The sequence below is a fragment of the Macadamia integrifolia genome, chromosome 3, assembly GCF_013358625.1.
Source record: "Macadamia integrifolia cultivar HAES 741 chromosome 3, SCU_Mint_v3, whole genome shotgun sequence".
Lineage (NCBI taxonomy): Eukaryota > Viridiplantae > Streptophyta > Magnoliopsida > Proteales > Proteaceae > Macadamia > Macadamia integrifolia.
In genome coordinates this window covers 7,613,485-7,630,298 of record NC_056559.1, presented here as the reverse complement: position 1 = coordinate 7,630,298, position 16,814 = coordinate 7,613,485, and the positions used below count along the sequence as shown (strand labels likewise).

Sequence of the window (16,814 nt, the reverse complement as noted above, 5' to 3'; positions counted from 1 at the left end):
CATTTCCAAGTCCTTCCTCCTCTCCACTTTGTTGAAATCTGAAACTTGAAACCATTTATCCTTTCAACTCTCTCTGTGGTCTCTTCTTTTTCTTATCCTCCACCTTCTTCTCTGAAATGGCTCTTCGTTTCCTTCCTTCCTTACTTTCCTTCCTCCTCGCTGTTCTAGTTTCTCCAGCTCTCTCCACGAACTCTGAAGGTTTGATTCATTGCCTTTCTTTACTTTCCTTTTTTTCTCTAGGGTTTCTGTTCTTTTTATGGTTACTGATCTCTCTCTTTTTGATTACTAATCGTTGGAATTGATTTTTTTTCTACATATCTTATTTAAATTTCAGGAAATGCTCTCCATGCTTTGAGAGCCAGACTTTCCGATCCCACCAATGTTTTGCAGAGCTGGGACCCTACCCTTGTCAATCCATGTACCTGGTTTCATGTCACATGTGACTCCGACAACCATGTCATCCGACTGTAACTTCACTTTCCATACTCCCTCTGCCTGACACTTAATCATCTTCCCCCCTCAAAAAATCTCTTTTTGCCATTTAATTCTTACCCTTTTTGACGTGCAGGGATCTTGGAAATTCTAATATTTCTGGTACTTTGGGGCCGGAGCTCGGCGATCTTCAGCATCTACAATACTTGTAATTTCCCTTCTTTCTTTGTCTGGATTTGGGAATAGTTTCAACTTTCCGTCTTTCCTTCAAGTCCTTTATTATGGATTTCTTTTTCTGAATATAATTTTTTTTTTTCTTTTTCATTTTAAAATTGTTGTTTTCCTCATGGTGAATAGAATTTCTCGCCTCTTGCAGGGAGCTTTATATGAATAATATCGAAGGGAAAATTCCTGAGGGGCTGGGTAATTTGAAGAACCTTGTTAGCATGGATTTGTACAACAATAAGTTCGAAGGAGAGATTCCCAAGTCTTTTGCTAAGTTGAAGTCACTTAGATTCCTGTATATTTCTTTCGCCTCTTGAACTCACTTTTTTTTTTTTTTAATGGGATCGTATAGTAATAAGCTCATTCTTTTAATTCCCCCCCTTTTGAACTTGATGTTACAGTCGTTTTAACAACAACAAGCTGACAGGATCAATTCCAAGAGAGCTTACTACCCTTTCCAACCTAAAAGTCTTGTAAGTGAAGGCAGGGGAGAAAGGGGTCTTAAATTACTTTCCTTTCAATTCCAAACAGATCTTATTTGCTTGCAATTGTCATATCCCTCTTGCAGTGATGTTTCTAACAATGATATCTGCGGAACTATTCCAATTGATGGCCCTTTTGGGAGTTTCCCTATAGAAAGGTACTTGTATTTTCTTTATCTGCACTCCCTTCTGAAATGTTCTGGAGTGTATTTCTCATACTAACTATGCATTTCTTTCTTGATGGTGGCCCTTTGGGTGGCGTGGCAGACTAATGTTTATGAAAAGCATGCGTGTATATGTTGTCCTTGTTTTCACTTGCTGTTTACTTGATTCTGGCCTTTAAATTACAAAGGCTAGAGGTCCCAAAGAGTCCCAAGATAGGGTTCATTTTTCATTTAGGCAGGAATGTGTATGCTCGTCAAGTATATCTGAAGTGTAAGATTGATCAAATTAATATGCTTGCCTCCCTTTTTCTTTTTTCCTTTTTGGATATGGGGATGTTGTGCCCTTGTCCACAGGTCAAATTCTTATCCAAATTCACCGACCCATGTTTAGTCTAATGCTAGAAAACAAGTATGATGAAGGTGCTATGTCTGCGGCCCCAACAATGACAGGCCTCAACCATGGACAGGTTGCATAACTAACTAGTATCCCATGCAAAGTGATAAGATTGATATCTCTAACCATATAAATCAGGTTACAATCTGTGATACCGTGTTCGTGGAAATATTATGTCCTCTGTTGAGATGAATCCAAAGTTGTGGTTTATCAAAGTGATTCTTTTCATTAGGCTAGAATTTTGCATTTAAGACTCCTCCATACAATAGTTGTCCTGACCTAATTTAAATGATGTTCTAGCCTTTTCTTGTGCAGTTCCTGCACATTCTTTGAAGAGGCCATATTCCTAAATGGATCAAAGTATTTAGTGTACAAACCAGAGACCTCAGCTCAAAGCCTGCCAATCCATCATTAGTTGGTAACAACTGATCACCAAACCATTGGCTTCATATAGTTAATCTCTCTCTCTCTCTCTCTCTCTCTCTCTCCCCCCCTGGGTTGTTTTCGGACCTGAACCCTCTCCGGTGCGCATCAGACAGCTGGCAGCACCCGGGCACGTAGCCCCAGCCGTCGGAGGCAAACTAGAGAGCATCTGGTTCCATTGTTTTCTTCACTTCCCTTCACTTCCTTAATAGTTTCTATACCAAGGCTGGAGTTGTACCATTGGCTTCACCATATGTCTTTGTCACGTTTTCTGATTCTAGCTATCCTTCAACTAACACAGGCATGGTTCAAATTTGGGTCAGGGTTTAGTATTGGATTGAGTGGGGCATTATTTTTTAGGTTTATTTAGTGTGATGGGCTGGATTACAAGTCCCAAAAGTGGGGGATTAAGGGGTTCACAATTAGTATCTTATTTTAGTGGTATCCATTTTGGTGCTTTTGATAGTGATTTATCTTATAATTTATCCCTAAGTTGTTAGCCTTTGAGTTAGTTTAGGAATGTGCTGGTAGTTGAGTTAATCTAGGAGATTTTATTTTTTTTATTTCCTTATAAATATGTAACCAATCTCCCTACGGTATGTGATTTTGAAATGGAATAGAATCTGTTTTTTTTTTTTTTTTTTTTTTTTGTAAGGTCGTGTGTGAACCTCCTCCCTCCTCTCTTTTTATCTCTCTTCTCTCATCTCTTCCCCTCGGTTTTACCTTTCTTCCTCATTTTTGGGATCATCTATTTTCCCCCTTTTCCCTGCTTCACCTTGCTTGCAGGTTCTCAGATCCGAATTTCCCCCCTTCTATCTATTAAGCAATCCCACCACCTAAAGATCCATCAATCGATCTGCACTATCAAAATTTGATGGACCTATCATGTCCAAGAACAGACCCTTCCCATTCCCCCTCCCCCACAACCACCCCCCCCCGCCAAAAAAAAAAATAAAGAAAAAAAGTTAATTTTTACCAGGTTCATGTGGCCTTTGAACAGAAGGAACCAGCAGGTAGTTCAGATGCAAATCCCTTCTTGGGGCCTTTCTCGGTCCCCCAATGCTTGCTTATTACTCTGTTAATGGTCTTTTTGTTTAAATTTTTCATTTTACATTCATTTGTGTCCACCATGAAATAGTAACTGTGGACTTCAATATTTCCTTTACTCTTACCTTAGTTCTGTGCATGGTGCCATAGGTGACATGCACAATTGATTTTTGTATCAGATTTGAACATTTTACTATTGCATGAGGTTGGATGGAAACAGGAATCGTTTTAAGTTTCTACGTGGTTATTTCATTAGTTTCTCATTTAATCAGTGTTAAATTGGCCTATTATTGACTGATAACATGTCCGTATCGGATTCTGACACTCATGCAGTATGGGTAGTTTTTTTACCAAAAAAAAAGTATGGGTAGTTTCAAGGTGGCAAATATAAATTCTTTGTATGGGTTTAGGCCTTTTTCAAGGTGTATTGCTGATTTTGTACACACGTTACCAAATCCTTTAAACAGATTGGTTTACAATGATAATTAGCTTTTTTCATGTTACCGAATCCATGTTTTAGCTTCACAAGTCTTGATTACCTGACACACATTGGATTCCACCTTTTGCATCTGTCCATGTAACATTAATGTAGGTTCTACCAAAAAAAAAAAAAAATGTAGGTGATGAATGGACATTTGAGCCATCAGTGCTGTGCCAGACTAAAATGAAATAGCTTATAGCTCCTGCCGGGTTACTTACTGTGCACTTTTATATGACCATTCCTCTCTAGCTTTACGACTGACATAATTGATTTTAAAGGTTGTGTGCTCCAGTTACTCAAAAATCCTAGTTGTTGAATGACCATATATACTAGTCAAAATTTGTGTCCTTATTTTGTGGGAACTTGATATGCAATTCACCATGCGTAGGAATCTGGTACTTGGAACAGGGTGCAAGGAACAGAGTGGGGAAGGGAAACTGCTCTTGTTTTGTTTTGTTTTGTTTTGTTTTTTGTTTTTTGTTTTTTTTTGTTATTGTTTTTGTTTTTGTTTTTGTTTTTGTTTTTGTTTTTATTTTTCATGTTTTGAATCTTCTGCTCCTGTGCAAATTAGTTCTTGGAGTTTACTGGGGGAAAAAAATGAAAAAAAAGAGATGAGATTCTTCATTATTCTGTCTAATTGACCTTTTTCTTGCTCTCCAGTTTTGAAAACAACCCCCGACTCAATGGACCGGAGCTGCAAGGACTGGTTTCTTACGATTTTGGGTGCTGAAAATTTCTGTTATTCCACGATCCTTCATGACAGGGTTATATATATATATATATCTACTAGACAAAGCTCCAAGGCTTTGTTAGATTATATGTCAAGCAAATAGAAGATAATTAAGAGAGCTCAGGAAAAGGAAAAATAAGAATAGGTCTGCTGTGTCCAGTAGTAACATTCCGGTTGCAGCAAAATGTTGTACCAACAATTTAATTTACAGGTTTGTAACTGTTTATCAGTTCATCTGGTGGCTTGATTCTTTAGACTCCACAATTGGCTTTGAGATTTTCTTTTATTCTTTTTATTTGGGGAAAGAATGGGAATGGGAATGGGAATGGGAATGGGAATGGGAAGCTATATCCACCAAATGGTTGACTAGTCATGGTTTACTTCATGGATTGATCTAACTCTCCAATGTGCTGATGTAAGTTATAGAAATAGTAACCCAAAAAAAAGAAAAATAAATAAATTTATAGAAACTGTTTGAAGAAGTCAAATCCATATGGAGAACATGGACCACTGAAAAAACAAGTCTATATGATGAATATTGCAGTCGGTTCACCCCCCCCCCCCCCAAAAAATGAACATGCTAACTATCAGAGGAACTTTTCTCATCTACCCGATCCATTCTGCAAAATATATGCCAGTAAATTTTCTGCCGGACTTTTGAGCTCCCATTTAGCAATTTTAACCATCTTCATTTTGGTGTTGCTTGACTTCTATTTAGGTGATGAGTACGGGAGTTTAGCAGCTGTGTCTCTTCGTTTTTCTTAATAACATGAAATGACCTATGTGTCTCTTTCTTAATAACATGAAATGATTTTGTTGTTCTTTCATGTATAATTCTATTTTGTAGCATTTGATGTGCGATTCTATGCCACTTGCACAGAGGACACCCTTCCCAGTTTTTAGTAAAATTCGGTGGCCTATCAAATTCTGAATGGGGAAGCGAATCATTTGCTGGTGGACCGTGGAGATTTAAAGTAGAATAGGGAGACGGAATAAAAAGAGAGGGTATTATCCAACTTTTGTCAAATAGGGCAGGGTGGGGGGAGAAATATTGGTTTTTGTGGACCAGTGTCAATAAACTATTGCGGACCAGAATAAATATTACCAACAACAGAGCACATATAAGATTTAATCAGAAAAAAAAAAAAAAAAAAAGAGAAGGGTGTTGAGTTGGAACTTCAGTTAAAAGAGTCAAGAAGCTTTATAGACGATTGGGATTTTTTTTTTTTTTTTTTTGTCGGGGGGTAAGAAGAAATATTATTGATAGGGAGGGCATGTGTAGCACTCGATTTCTTAATTACAAAAATTAAGCAAGGAGAGGAAATAGGCCAAATCGTCTAACATACCAACGTTGTGGCCCTCCAAGCTAGAGAGAGAGTTACACAACTCAAATCATCTTATATACCAAATACATGGCCCTCTGAGCTAGAGAGTGAGCGATAATTCACATATGATTGGGATTACTATGAAACCAAACATAGGAGTCCCCACAAAGGACAAAGTTTCCCTTCACCAGGTGGTGAAGTTCACCACTCCATGCTACAAGCAAAGAAGTCATTTCATGCGAGAAAGGATGCTAGTGTATCATTCCACAGTCAGCTGGCTTAGAGAACCTTTTCACTTCCAAAAAACTAACAAAATACTCACTCACATCACGAACTGAGAATAACAATCATTCAACCGTTATAAATCATCAAGAAGTTAGAACTGTTTCTCATGCAGGCAAAATTAATCAACAGTATAACCGTATAAAAGACTTAACATCTATTCTACATGTTTACATTGAAGAATTCTCAATAGTTGAAAGAAACACTTAAATTGTAGTTATGATGAAACAATGTGAAATATATGAAAATCATGAGCACAAATACAAGATGTAACCTCTCTATCAGCAAGGAGAAAGTTTGAAGATCATACAACAAATTCATGAGCAACTGCCTTGAACTGCACAAAGGCAGCTAGTCATTAAGTTGAACATGTAACAAAAAGCATGCTACATCTCAACAGAACGCACCATTGAATTTTAGTGTTTCCTGTTCAGGTTACCCACAATGAAGCAGGGGCTTACTGTGTCCTCATCCTGCTGGTTTCTGCAGCTCTCACTTGAAGGAAATATGGATGGGCCTGGAACAAACAAGTATATCAAAATCGCTTCAAACATGAACCATATCAAAGGGTTTTGGCAAAACCAATATTCTGTCATGATACTCCGAATATAACAATCAATATTTTAGTTGTGAAATAAGAAAAGATATAAATGAACTTGAAGTGGCTCAGAGCTCAACATGGCAACCATCAAAGAAACAAACAAAAGCTTTCATGCATTGCTTTATCACTAAAAGATGAACAAAGAGACTACTTTTGTATCAATCCCTTTCTTGAGTAGTTCAGAATTCCTGGGAAGGGAAAAAATACACCTAATTTTCAAATTTGGTGTGTTGAGGCAGCATTCTCTCCCCTCCCACCCCACAACTTTCTCTATGCACACCCATTATTATAAATCCCAAAATAGAAGCCAACTCATTTTGCAAGGCCACTTGGTAGTATCCTTGCAATCGGAAAAGACATTAAAGTGTAGAAAGCAACCAGAAGAGTGGGAAGCAGCACCAGGAGTACCAGAAGGAAAAGAAATGAGGATCAATTGCATATTAACATATTCCTCACGAATGCATTTAAAACCACCATCACATAGCAAAGTAGTAGTATGGTAACACTGGGATTACCATTGCTTCCCTTGCGGTTAGCCTACCCTCATGATCATAGCGAAGGAGCTTATCAAGAAAATCAATGGCCTGCATGTCACATTTATGACAAGTAACTAAGAAAATAGCCTATGCCAATCATATGAACAAAATATTTACACAAAATACAAAATACCTACCTCAGGTGAAACTAGATGCTGATTATCCGCATTAATAAATTTGGACCAGGGCTTCCTGCTGTGCCTGACAGAAGATAAAGAAAATAGGATGATGCACAGATGAATATAATTACTCCTTATACATATAGCAGAACAACCTCAATCCCATATAAAAGCTACACGTAGAGAAGAAAATAGATGTTCAAAAAACCAGATTCAATCTATTTCATGCCCATTTGTTCAGATATTTATACAGTATATCAGATTTCAAAAACAATCTCGATATTGATACATCCACTCAAATTCAAATTTAAGATTGTAGATGGTTATCAAATAAATTGTCCTTACAATGTGTAACATATCCTACACTAATTCATATCTTTTTATCTGGAATAAGGCTTTGTTGTTGTTGTATCTGGAATTATGTAATAATTTGCAGGGCAAGTGTTTTCTGAGTGGGACATAGGGGCCACGCCCAAACACAAGAGCCCACACCCCCAAGAGGGGCACAAGGGTCATTCCGTGTCTGCCTATGTCCGGGCGTGGCTTTCTATGTCTCACCCAGAAAACTTTGTTCCTAATTTGTACTATTATTATTAAGGAATAATGAAAGTTACCCTGCTGGCACAGGAGACACAGCAGGGTGCAGAAAGACCATGCTGCCCCCTCCACCATGCGCTGAAGATGCTCCCACGAGCTCTCCCATTGGCCCACACACTGGCGTGCGCTTGCGTCAGCAGGGTAGCGTTCTTTTGCCTATTATTAGTACTAATATTTATATTGGAACAGGGTTTGAGTACACCATACCCCATCAAACCCTTAATAGCTGCCATGTCGGGGACAGCATTGGGGCCTAAATTTAGTGGGTACATGCACATCATGCTACATGACAGAGGTTTTAAAAAAATACTGAAAAGTCATAGGACGTGAATCACATTAACTCATACAAGCACCATTGAAAAATAAAGGGAGATAGCCCATATTTGGTGGCCACACGGTTGAAATAGACAACCAAATTTGACAGGATATAAGAGATGGGATCTTTAATCTATCAAACAGTTAGCCTTCCAAATCATCGGTCCATGTGGCTAACCAAGTAATGGAACCTTTTTCCCTATTATGTGTTATGAACATATGTGGTATTATCAGATTTAATTTCAGATAACCGAATCACTGGCAGTTTGGAGTCAGATAATTGGATGAAATATCCATCAAAATATTAAATATAGTTTGGCCAATGGATACATTTATCAGATCTGAATTTGGATGCTGATGCATTTGATCCAAATTTTCTCACTTGCAGACCTGGTTACACCACTTTTAATCTAATCTAGTCTAGGGAGATAATCACAAGCCTACATGCTCCAATGAAACCGCATCATCTGCCTAAATCAGGATTTATTTTTAAACAACACAATTTGCATGAAATAGATCCATACCTCCCAACAAGAGCATCAAGCTGAGGATCAAGCTCTAATCGGTATTTGTTCAGATATGAATTAAGTTCATCTGTCCCAAGTACCTGATAATAGATTTTGTCAGAAACCAAATGGAAGTCCAGTAAGCATTCTAAGGAATCATCAACTAAATTAATCCATCCAACCCCTCTATGCATCACCTAGGATCCCAGCAGGAATACGAAATTACTAGGACTGGTACCACAACATTTCCAATGCATGGCTTGTCAAACATGAAAACTGTGCACGGTTGTGCTGTAAGAGATGCTTCAGGTAGAAATATGCATGCATATCTGCCAGCAAGCAGGTTATTGGCATGGCACACATGCTGACTGCATTGAATTAGAACTTTATTTGCATATCAATACGGATGAATTTTTGTGGGGCTTTCCCTCCATCTAGCTTCCAAATATCGCCCCAATTATAAACAGAGAATCGCCAAAGAATAGGCTGATGCAGTTCAAAAGAACGAGAAGGCCAGAAGCAAACCAGGCCATCAAATTGGATTAATATGTTTAATTATGAGTGTCCAATGGGTTCTATGGGCCATGGGGTTAATATATTTCATTTTTCTATTTTAATAGTGCCAATTCTCCCTAAGCCCAAATATTAGGGATTTAGGTCCTATATGGGATTAAGTAATTAGTTTCTAATTTGTAGTAGAGTAAAAGCTATCTATTATGTTTCCTCTAAAACTCTCTTGCTTGTGCATGAAAAATATTATTTTTTTGTAATGTTGCAACTTGCAAAGCTATAAATAAAGGAGTAGAGGGATCATACTACCCTATGGTTTTGACAAAAACTATAGCTCTTAGTATATCTTTATTGCTAAAACCAATTGGGGGGCCTGAAGGCCTTTACACATTATAACCACTCCAGAAACCTGCAATTAACTGACTAGAGCTCCTACATCATCCAACCAAGAGAAGCTCCAATTTAACCTATTACATCATCCAACCAATAGAAAATCTCCATAAACTAACCTAAAAACTTAACAACCAATAAGAAAAATATGACCAACTCAGACTGGAATAAAATATTCTTAATCCAATATAAGCTTTACAATAGAAAGTCTTCTAGAAGACACCACAACTAATCCCATATTCCTACCTCCTACCCGTATTTTAGGCCCATTTAAGTGGCACACTACATTGAAAACCCCTTGGACCAAAGGCCCAACCCATGTAACTCAACCCCAGGCTTATTTCCACCATAAGCACACTTCTCTCATTTATCTGCATCAATACTTAATGGGCCCATGTCAACAAGATGGTGAAACCAGATTTAGGATGAACAATTTGGGAGTAAATTTCTCATTTGGAAACATATTGCGTGTTACCCCGATCACTCCTCATAGTCTCACTTGTGCTTGGCAAGATAATAGCGTTATGAAAGAGACGTTGCTTAAATTTTAGAAGTAAAAGAATGGTATCATCATACTAGATAGAATACTCAAAATCATGTATATCCTGTATTTTCAGAATTTTAGGTAAGTATGCCATCACCCGTGACAGTGTACAGATCAGGCATCTTGGAATTAAACCTTTTAAATATATTTACAAAGCTTCCACAAAACTACATCTAATTCAATGAGAACCCTACAACAAATAATAAAGGATCCAACATACACAACCATTATTATTAGATATTAAAATGAGGTCCCCAAATGAAACTTTAGAAGGCCTAAAATAGAGAATGAGACACAGTTCTATTTTCAAACAGAATGAAATAAGTCTCTAAACCACAGTTTAGCTCATCTAGATCTTCAGTATTTACACCAAAAAAAAAAAAAAGGAAACTAAAATAAGTTGATCTACATTATGGAAGTTGCATAATTGAAAAGTTGTAAGAAAAACCACAAGAAGGTAAGATACTCTAGTTGAGTATGTAAGCATAACCATCATCAGAGTCTACATTACCTTGGCAATTTTGACAAGCTGGTCATGGTTGTCATGGCCATAAAAGAATGGCTCCTTGCGAAATATCTGCAAAATGCATACACAATGTTGGCGAAAGTGGCTAGGTAAGACTACAAAGCATCATAGCGTTGACAGTTGACACAAAAGTCTCTCACCATCCCTGCAAACATGCAACCAAGACTCCACATGTCCAAGGAATAGTCATAGTCCTGTAAATCAACAAGGAGCTCTGGCCCCTTAAAGTATCTGCAGAACCGGGACTGCACATGGTTAACTTTCTCCAGGTATTAATATGAGATGTACAAGCTTTAGATCAAGCAAAAGCCATTATCCAAGAAGTTCCACTAAAGGGAAAACATAGTGACCTAGGTAACACAATTAGACATCTCATTTGAGCTTGTAAAAATAAGGTATAACAACAACAACAACAACTCAGCCTTATCCCAACTTAATGGGGTCGGCTACATGGATATGATCAAAGACAGCAAAACGAAGGGTAGAAGTAAAAGGCAAAGAACACAAACACAACAAATCAGTAATAACTCACCTAGATGGGGTCGCCTCCACGGCTTCTTGCCCTTCAATCAGATCTATCCAAGGTCATACTTGGGACAAGACCTAAACCATTCATGTCTTTCCTCACTACTCTCCTATGGTCATTTTAGGCGCGCCCCTAGCTCTTTTAGCTCTTTCAATTTGAATTAGATCACTCCTCCTTACTGACGCATCCCCAAGCCTCCGCTAAACATGACTATACCACCTCAAACGGCTTCTCGGAGCTTATCATGAATTGAGGAAACACCCAAATCAGCTATAATATGGTCATTCTTTACTTCATCCTTCCTAGTTTTGCCGCACATCCATCTTAGTATCCTCATCTCTGCTACACGTACTTATCGATATGACACTTCTTAATTTCCCAATATTCTGCCCCTTCAACATAGTCGGTCTAACAACTGTCCTATAGAACTTTCCTTTAAGCTTTAAAGGAATACGTCAGCCACAAAACACCCCAGACGCACCTCTCCACTTCATCCATCCCACTTTAAACCTCCGTGAAACATCATTCTTTATATCACCTTCTTTACTTATGATTGACCCCAGATACTTAAAATTGTCACTTTGTAGTACCTATCTCTCCTCGATCTTTACCATTTCGTTATCCATCACAGTGTGTGACTAAATTTACACATCATATACTCCATCTTTGTTCGACATATCTTAAAACCTCTAGATTCCAAGGCTGATCTCCATAGCTCCAACTTAGCTTTAATCCCAACTTTTGTCTCATCCACAAGAACAATTTAATCACTATGCTCACATACCCCATCACCCTAGCAAAAGGAAAAAATAACACTTGGTGGGGGGGGGGGTTTATAACAACAAATTATATTTTCCATGGAAATGACTAAATTTACACATCATATACTCCATCTTTGTTCTACATATCTTAAAACCTCTAGATTCTAAGGTTGATCTCCATAGCTGCAACTTAGCTTTAGTCCCAACTTTTGTCTCATCCACCAAAACAATATAACCACTATGCTCACATACCCCATCACCCTAGCAAAAGGAAAAAAAACACTAGGTGGGGGGGGGGTTATAACAACAAATTATATTTTCCATGGAAATGAATCATATCAAAACTAAAAAATGCCGACATAATGACCTTGTGCCTCTCATATAATTAGTGCATGATTGGGTAAGCTTCTGGGGTTTAAAATTTTACATGTTTGGAATCTTTTCTGTATAAGCCCAAGGGCTTCTCGCGCTTCATACATTAGAGTCTTTAAACACTATAATTCTATCGGCTGCACGTTTAATCTTTTGAGAAGCTGGCTTCTAGAAGTCCAGAAGATGGAGTAGGATAAACCTAACCTATGCCCTTAACACCTTTAAGAGTGCTGATATAAATATAATGACATCTACTGATTTCATAAATGAGTTTTAGCTTTATCAATTAATCTGTCCGACAGAGTAGAACAGGATTCCATTCAGTCACCTAATCCTAGAAGAGGCATATGCAATTAAAGGTTTTTGTCTCACTCAGGGCCTTTCTCCAGATACATTACACAAAATGATAAAGAGCAACCCAGTGCACGCGGCTCCTGCTACCGCAGAGTGGGGGGGGGGGCAAATGCACCCCTGAAGATTTTGTTGACCATCAAACAGTCTAGTGAACTTGGCAGCCACTAAAGAATACCAAACCCAGTAGCCTTCATAAAGGCTTTCTATGACAGCCCTCATTCCGGTTTTTTTTTACCAGGTAGAACCACCAGAGCCCACAAACTCTCCATTCAGTCTAAAGCAAGGGAATTCAAGAATTCTGCTCCTCTCATTCACCATGAATACCTTCTGATAGAATGGCCATTTCAAAACATTATTGGAAATGTCACACTAGATAAAATCAACAGACTAATATGATGCCAAAGAAAGCACGTCCGCAAAGCTTGAGTGCCAATGATCCTGCCACGCGCGACAGATAAGCTGAGAGTGTCAGGATGGCTTCTAAGACACTCGGTGGAAGCTCCCTCCCCTTCCCAGTTCCCTCTTCCAAATGAATTCGAGTTCACCCTATCTTCAAGACGATTTTAACTGTTTGCAGTTGCACAATTGAACAGTTTAACTTATAGTTCAAACTATAATTTTATAGATTGGGTTTTTGGGCATTAACCAGCTGAGGGGTTAGGGTGGACATATAACTGGACGGCTGACAGTACTAACAATTCACCTGTTCTATTTGGAATACCCTCTTTTTTTCTCTTTAACTATCAATATGATATATGAAGGCTTTACCTTGAGGCTACACGGACATTGTATTCCTTGCCAGGATGGTAGAATTCAGCAAGACCCCAATCTATCAGGCGAAGTTTTCTCAGCTCATGGTCTATCATAACATTGTGGGGCTTGACATCTCTATGCATGATACCTTGTGAATGACAGTAATCTAATGCCTGCATTGGAAAAGAGGGGGAAGGGGAGGATGAGTTAAGCGTGCAATGCTACATCCAGTACCTGATGTATCGGCAACTTTCTGTGCTATAGGACACAGAAAACAGCATTAGTTTTGTAAAATTACATCTGATACAAATGCAAATAATTAGTACCCACAGGAAACCATTTCAGTTGCCACAGTTGGAATATCACAGTTTAAATACTTCCAAGAGATCAAAGACCATAAAATGGTATCGTACAGTGAATGAGATTACACCCTTGTGGTCCCCCTCATCTCAAAATCACAATGAGAACCGGGTCAATAGTACCAGACAGCAATGTCTGCATGAATAAATGCCAAAGCGCTCCACGGTCCACCTAGTTCTGCCACATGACAGGATAATGTGGCGATTCCAACCTTGATATATAAGGGGTGGTCTGGATCAGTACTGTGTCAAACTTTAGAATACCCCCATGTAATGGATGCAACCTCATTGTAGTCCCTCTCTTGGTGTGCACCCTCTTGGTTGTCCTGGATTTTCAGAGATTTGTTTTGCCCAAAATAATTACATATTTTGGGCCCCATGCAACATGCCACACTGGACAAATAAAAACTCTCAAAATCATACTGCCTTCTCCCCACCGAGGATAAAAGGGATAGGGAGAAAGCTTTCCTTCACCATGGGTAAAGGAAACACCCATAGATCAAGGATCATTATTACTCCGCCCACCAACATTTGTTAGAGGTCAAAATTCCTTCCACTGTTCCCTGACACCCAGCCAAGGCCAATGATGGCCATCACCGAAGAAATCCCCCCTTCATCGGGGCTTGAGGAAAACCATCTCCAAAGGAATATTATGTTTAGACTTGTCTTCGAGAAGAATAATTTCTTAGTCTTCCCTTTAGCTGCAGTTACATGGTTCTCATAATTTTTCCAACTCCAAACCAAAAAAAAGCATTCGTAACTTTAGAGCTGATTCCAGTATACTTATTTTACTAAAACAAGCAAGAGATTAACAGCATGACATAGAGTGAGCATAATTCCAAAAATAAATAACAGAAATAGTAAACTGATAAGATGCACTCTCCATAATTTGGAGGACAAGAAAAAAACCTTGAGAAGTTCATAAATGTAGTAGCGAATGTCATAGTCTGTCAGCGTGGGGTACAAAATTTTGAAATCTGTGCTGTTCACATATTCAAATATTAAGCTAGGAGTTTTGGAATGCTGGTCTCTGACAATATCAAGCAGCTTCACAATATTTGGGCCTCCACAAAGGTTTTGCAGTATTTTTATCTCCCTTTTTATCTGCAAAATGAACCAATATAAATTTTGAAGTTACACATGATAAGTCCTAATAAAACAAAGGGGAAAAAAATCCAAGGAAAGATATAATATATATAAAAGAAAGGCAGGATTGCTTCTTAAGGAAAATGAATTCCAGAGTGTCACACTTCTTCTATCCATGTTTATCTCAACATTATACTCATGGGAGAGTAATATAAAGTCTTGGAATATTGTAGAAACTCTATACATAAACAACTGAAGGTCATCACAGATATTGAGCACAATAGCAAATCCAATAAAATTTACTGCAGGAGCCTAACGATCTTAGATCAATTGAGACCTTGTATGAAAACTGAAAGAAAGTAGAGATCTTGGTTCAGCTTTCCCATACTACCATAGGAAAACCTAAGCAGGGCTGCAACACCTCTGAATAAATCTCAATGGGCCTCTTTTCTGCAATGACAACGATAAGTGCTAACCCTGCAATTGAGGCTTTTTGACAGCTCAACGTTTTATATTTCCTACTCAATATAAAAGCATGGTATATAAATCCATAGGCACGAACACAGCAACTGAGGAGGTTTTTCAATTTCAACATCATTCTCAAATGCCAAATGGAGCTCATATTATAGAGATATTAAAATGGATACCAAACATCCTGAAGTTCCCAACAACAAATTAAATGCAATGTAAAGAAAGAAATGATAAGAGTTTCATCAATACTGCTGTTCCAGTTAATGTGGTGGTAAAAACAACCAAATAAACTCTTTCATGAACGGTTTAGGAATTTAGAGATGTTAAGAATTCTGACCTTAGAAATCAGTGAGCCATTTTTATTCTATGAGGGAGAGGTACATTTGGGAATCCTTGTGTCTTGTATAGCTGTTTCAGGCTTTCAGCTCATCTTTATACCCTGTGTAGCTTTGATCCTTTTTCTATATTAATAAAATTTCTTGACTTATAAAAACTTTATACAAAGAAGTTATATAGGTAATGATATCCTGATCCATGAAGTATAAATATTCCTCCCCTCCAGGCCTAAAAGCAAGACTTGCAGCACTATAAGTAGGCTAATTGCTTACCAGTAATGTTACGATTCTACATTCCCCTCCCCCTTTTTGCCTTTATATTTTTCCAATTCATTTTTCTATCAAACTGGCCACCTAAATTGCCTTGTTTGCTTAATACATCACAAGACTATTGTAAGTCATAACAAATATTCTCCCCAGAGAAATGTAATGAATACCACATAAAGCACATTGATTGACTGCAAATATTTTGGAACTGAGAGAGAGAGAGAGAGAGAAGAGAGAACAGAAGAGAAGAAGAAGATTCAAGAGGACTCTCACATTAATGAAAGAGTACCTAAAGATAAATGCAATGAGGTAATCCTTATCTTTCAATATGATGATTCTGCACCCGTTAAGGCTCAATCTGGTTGCAAATAAAGGAAATGCAGGGAAGTGGAAATTATTTTTAAAAATCAAAATAGAAGCTTTTGTAGGAATGATTTTGTAATTAACTTAACTCCTAAAATGGCACTGAACTTTCAAATGGAATCCTTATGTTCCTATCCAAATCCAAGGAATTAGGTTCCAAAGATAAGTAAAAGCTAATTACTAGAATTTTTTTCTTCTTCTTTTTGGGGTGGGGGGTGTTAGTTACACAATCATTGTTGGTAATGATTAAAAAAAATTCTATTTTTGTTTTGTTTAAGTTCATTTCCCTTCAATTCAAACTAGATGGAGCCTAACTGGAATTCTGGAAAAACATAGCAGAGTTCCTGAAAAGCAAGCAGTAGAGACAATTAGATGAGTAAAGATCACCTTCTTTTTCTTGACAGGCTTGAGGATCTTGATGATGCACCGCTCATTGCTGGTGGTGTTTATACCTTCAAAAACCTCACTGTATTTTCCTCTTCCAACTTTCCGAACAACCTCATAATCATCCTGGTCACTGTTTTTTTTTTTTTTTTTT

At 37.9% G+C, this 16,814-nt stretch overlaps 2 protein-coding genes across 3 annotated transcripts in view; one reads left to right on the top strand and one right to left on the bottom strand.

Annotated features, from left to right (window-relative positions):
- On the top strand, positions 1-4,639 carry LOC122073104 (leucine-rich repeat protein 1-like). Its single transcript, XM_042637627.1, has 7 exons — positions 1-198; positions 335-467; positions 569-640; positions 809-952; positions 1,059-1,130; positions 1,226-1,297; positions 4,309-4,639. Exons 1-7 carry the CDS (start codon positions 117-119, stop codon positions 4,376-4,378), a joined length of 645 nt encoding a protein of 214 aa, XP_042493561.1. The 5' UTR covers positions 1-116; the 3' UTR covers positions 4,379-4,639.
- Positions 4,640-6,074: 1,435 nt separating this feature from the next.
- Positions 6,075-16,814, bottom strand: part of LOC122072892 (casein kinase II subunit alpha-2-like) — a 13,144-nt gene continuing 2,404 nt past the window's right edge. Inside the window, exons 2-10 of one of the 2 annotated variants that reach the window (XM_042637323.1) lie at positions 16,664-16,793; positions 14,664-14,858; positions 13,411-13,568; positions 10,770-10,860; positions 10,615-10,680; positions 8,678-8,760; positions 7,260-7,323; positions 7,102-7,170; positions 6,075-6,502 (exon numbers count right to left, since the gene is read on the bottom strand). In XM_042637323.1, the coding sequence (XP_042493257.1) occupies positions 6,443-6,502; positions 7,102-7,170; positions 7,260-7,323; positions 8,678-8,760; positions 10,615-10,680; positions 10,770-10,860; positions 13,411-13,568; positions 14,664-14,858; positions 16,664-16,793 (916 nt within the window). In that variant the 3' untranslated portion in view covers positions 6,075-6,442. The remainder of the gene's footprint in view (positions 6,503-7,101; positions 7,171-7,259; positions 7,324-8,677; positions 8,761-10,614; positions 10,681-10,769; positions 10,861-13,410; positions 13,569-14,663; positions 14,859-16,663; positions 16,794-16,814) is intronic. The other variant, XM_042637324.1, reaches the window with a different exon arrangement.

What these genes read in the sequence shown, in the direction of transcription:
- LOC122073104 (XM_042637627.1), top strand. Translation starts at nt 117, where the DNA reads ATGGCTCTTCGTTTCCTTCCTTCCTTACTTTCCTTCCTCCTCGCTGTT. An exon ending in TCTCTCCACGAACTCTGAAG is followed by an intron (nt 199 to 334) that starts GTTTGATTCATT and finishes TTTAAATTTCAG; the next exon opens with GAAATGCTCTCCATGCTTTG. An exon ending in CTTCAGCATCTACAATACTT is followed by an intron (nt 641 to 808) that starts GTAATTTCCCTT and finishes CGCCTCTTGCAG; the next exon opens with GGAGCTTTATATGAATAATA.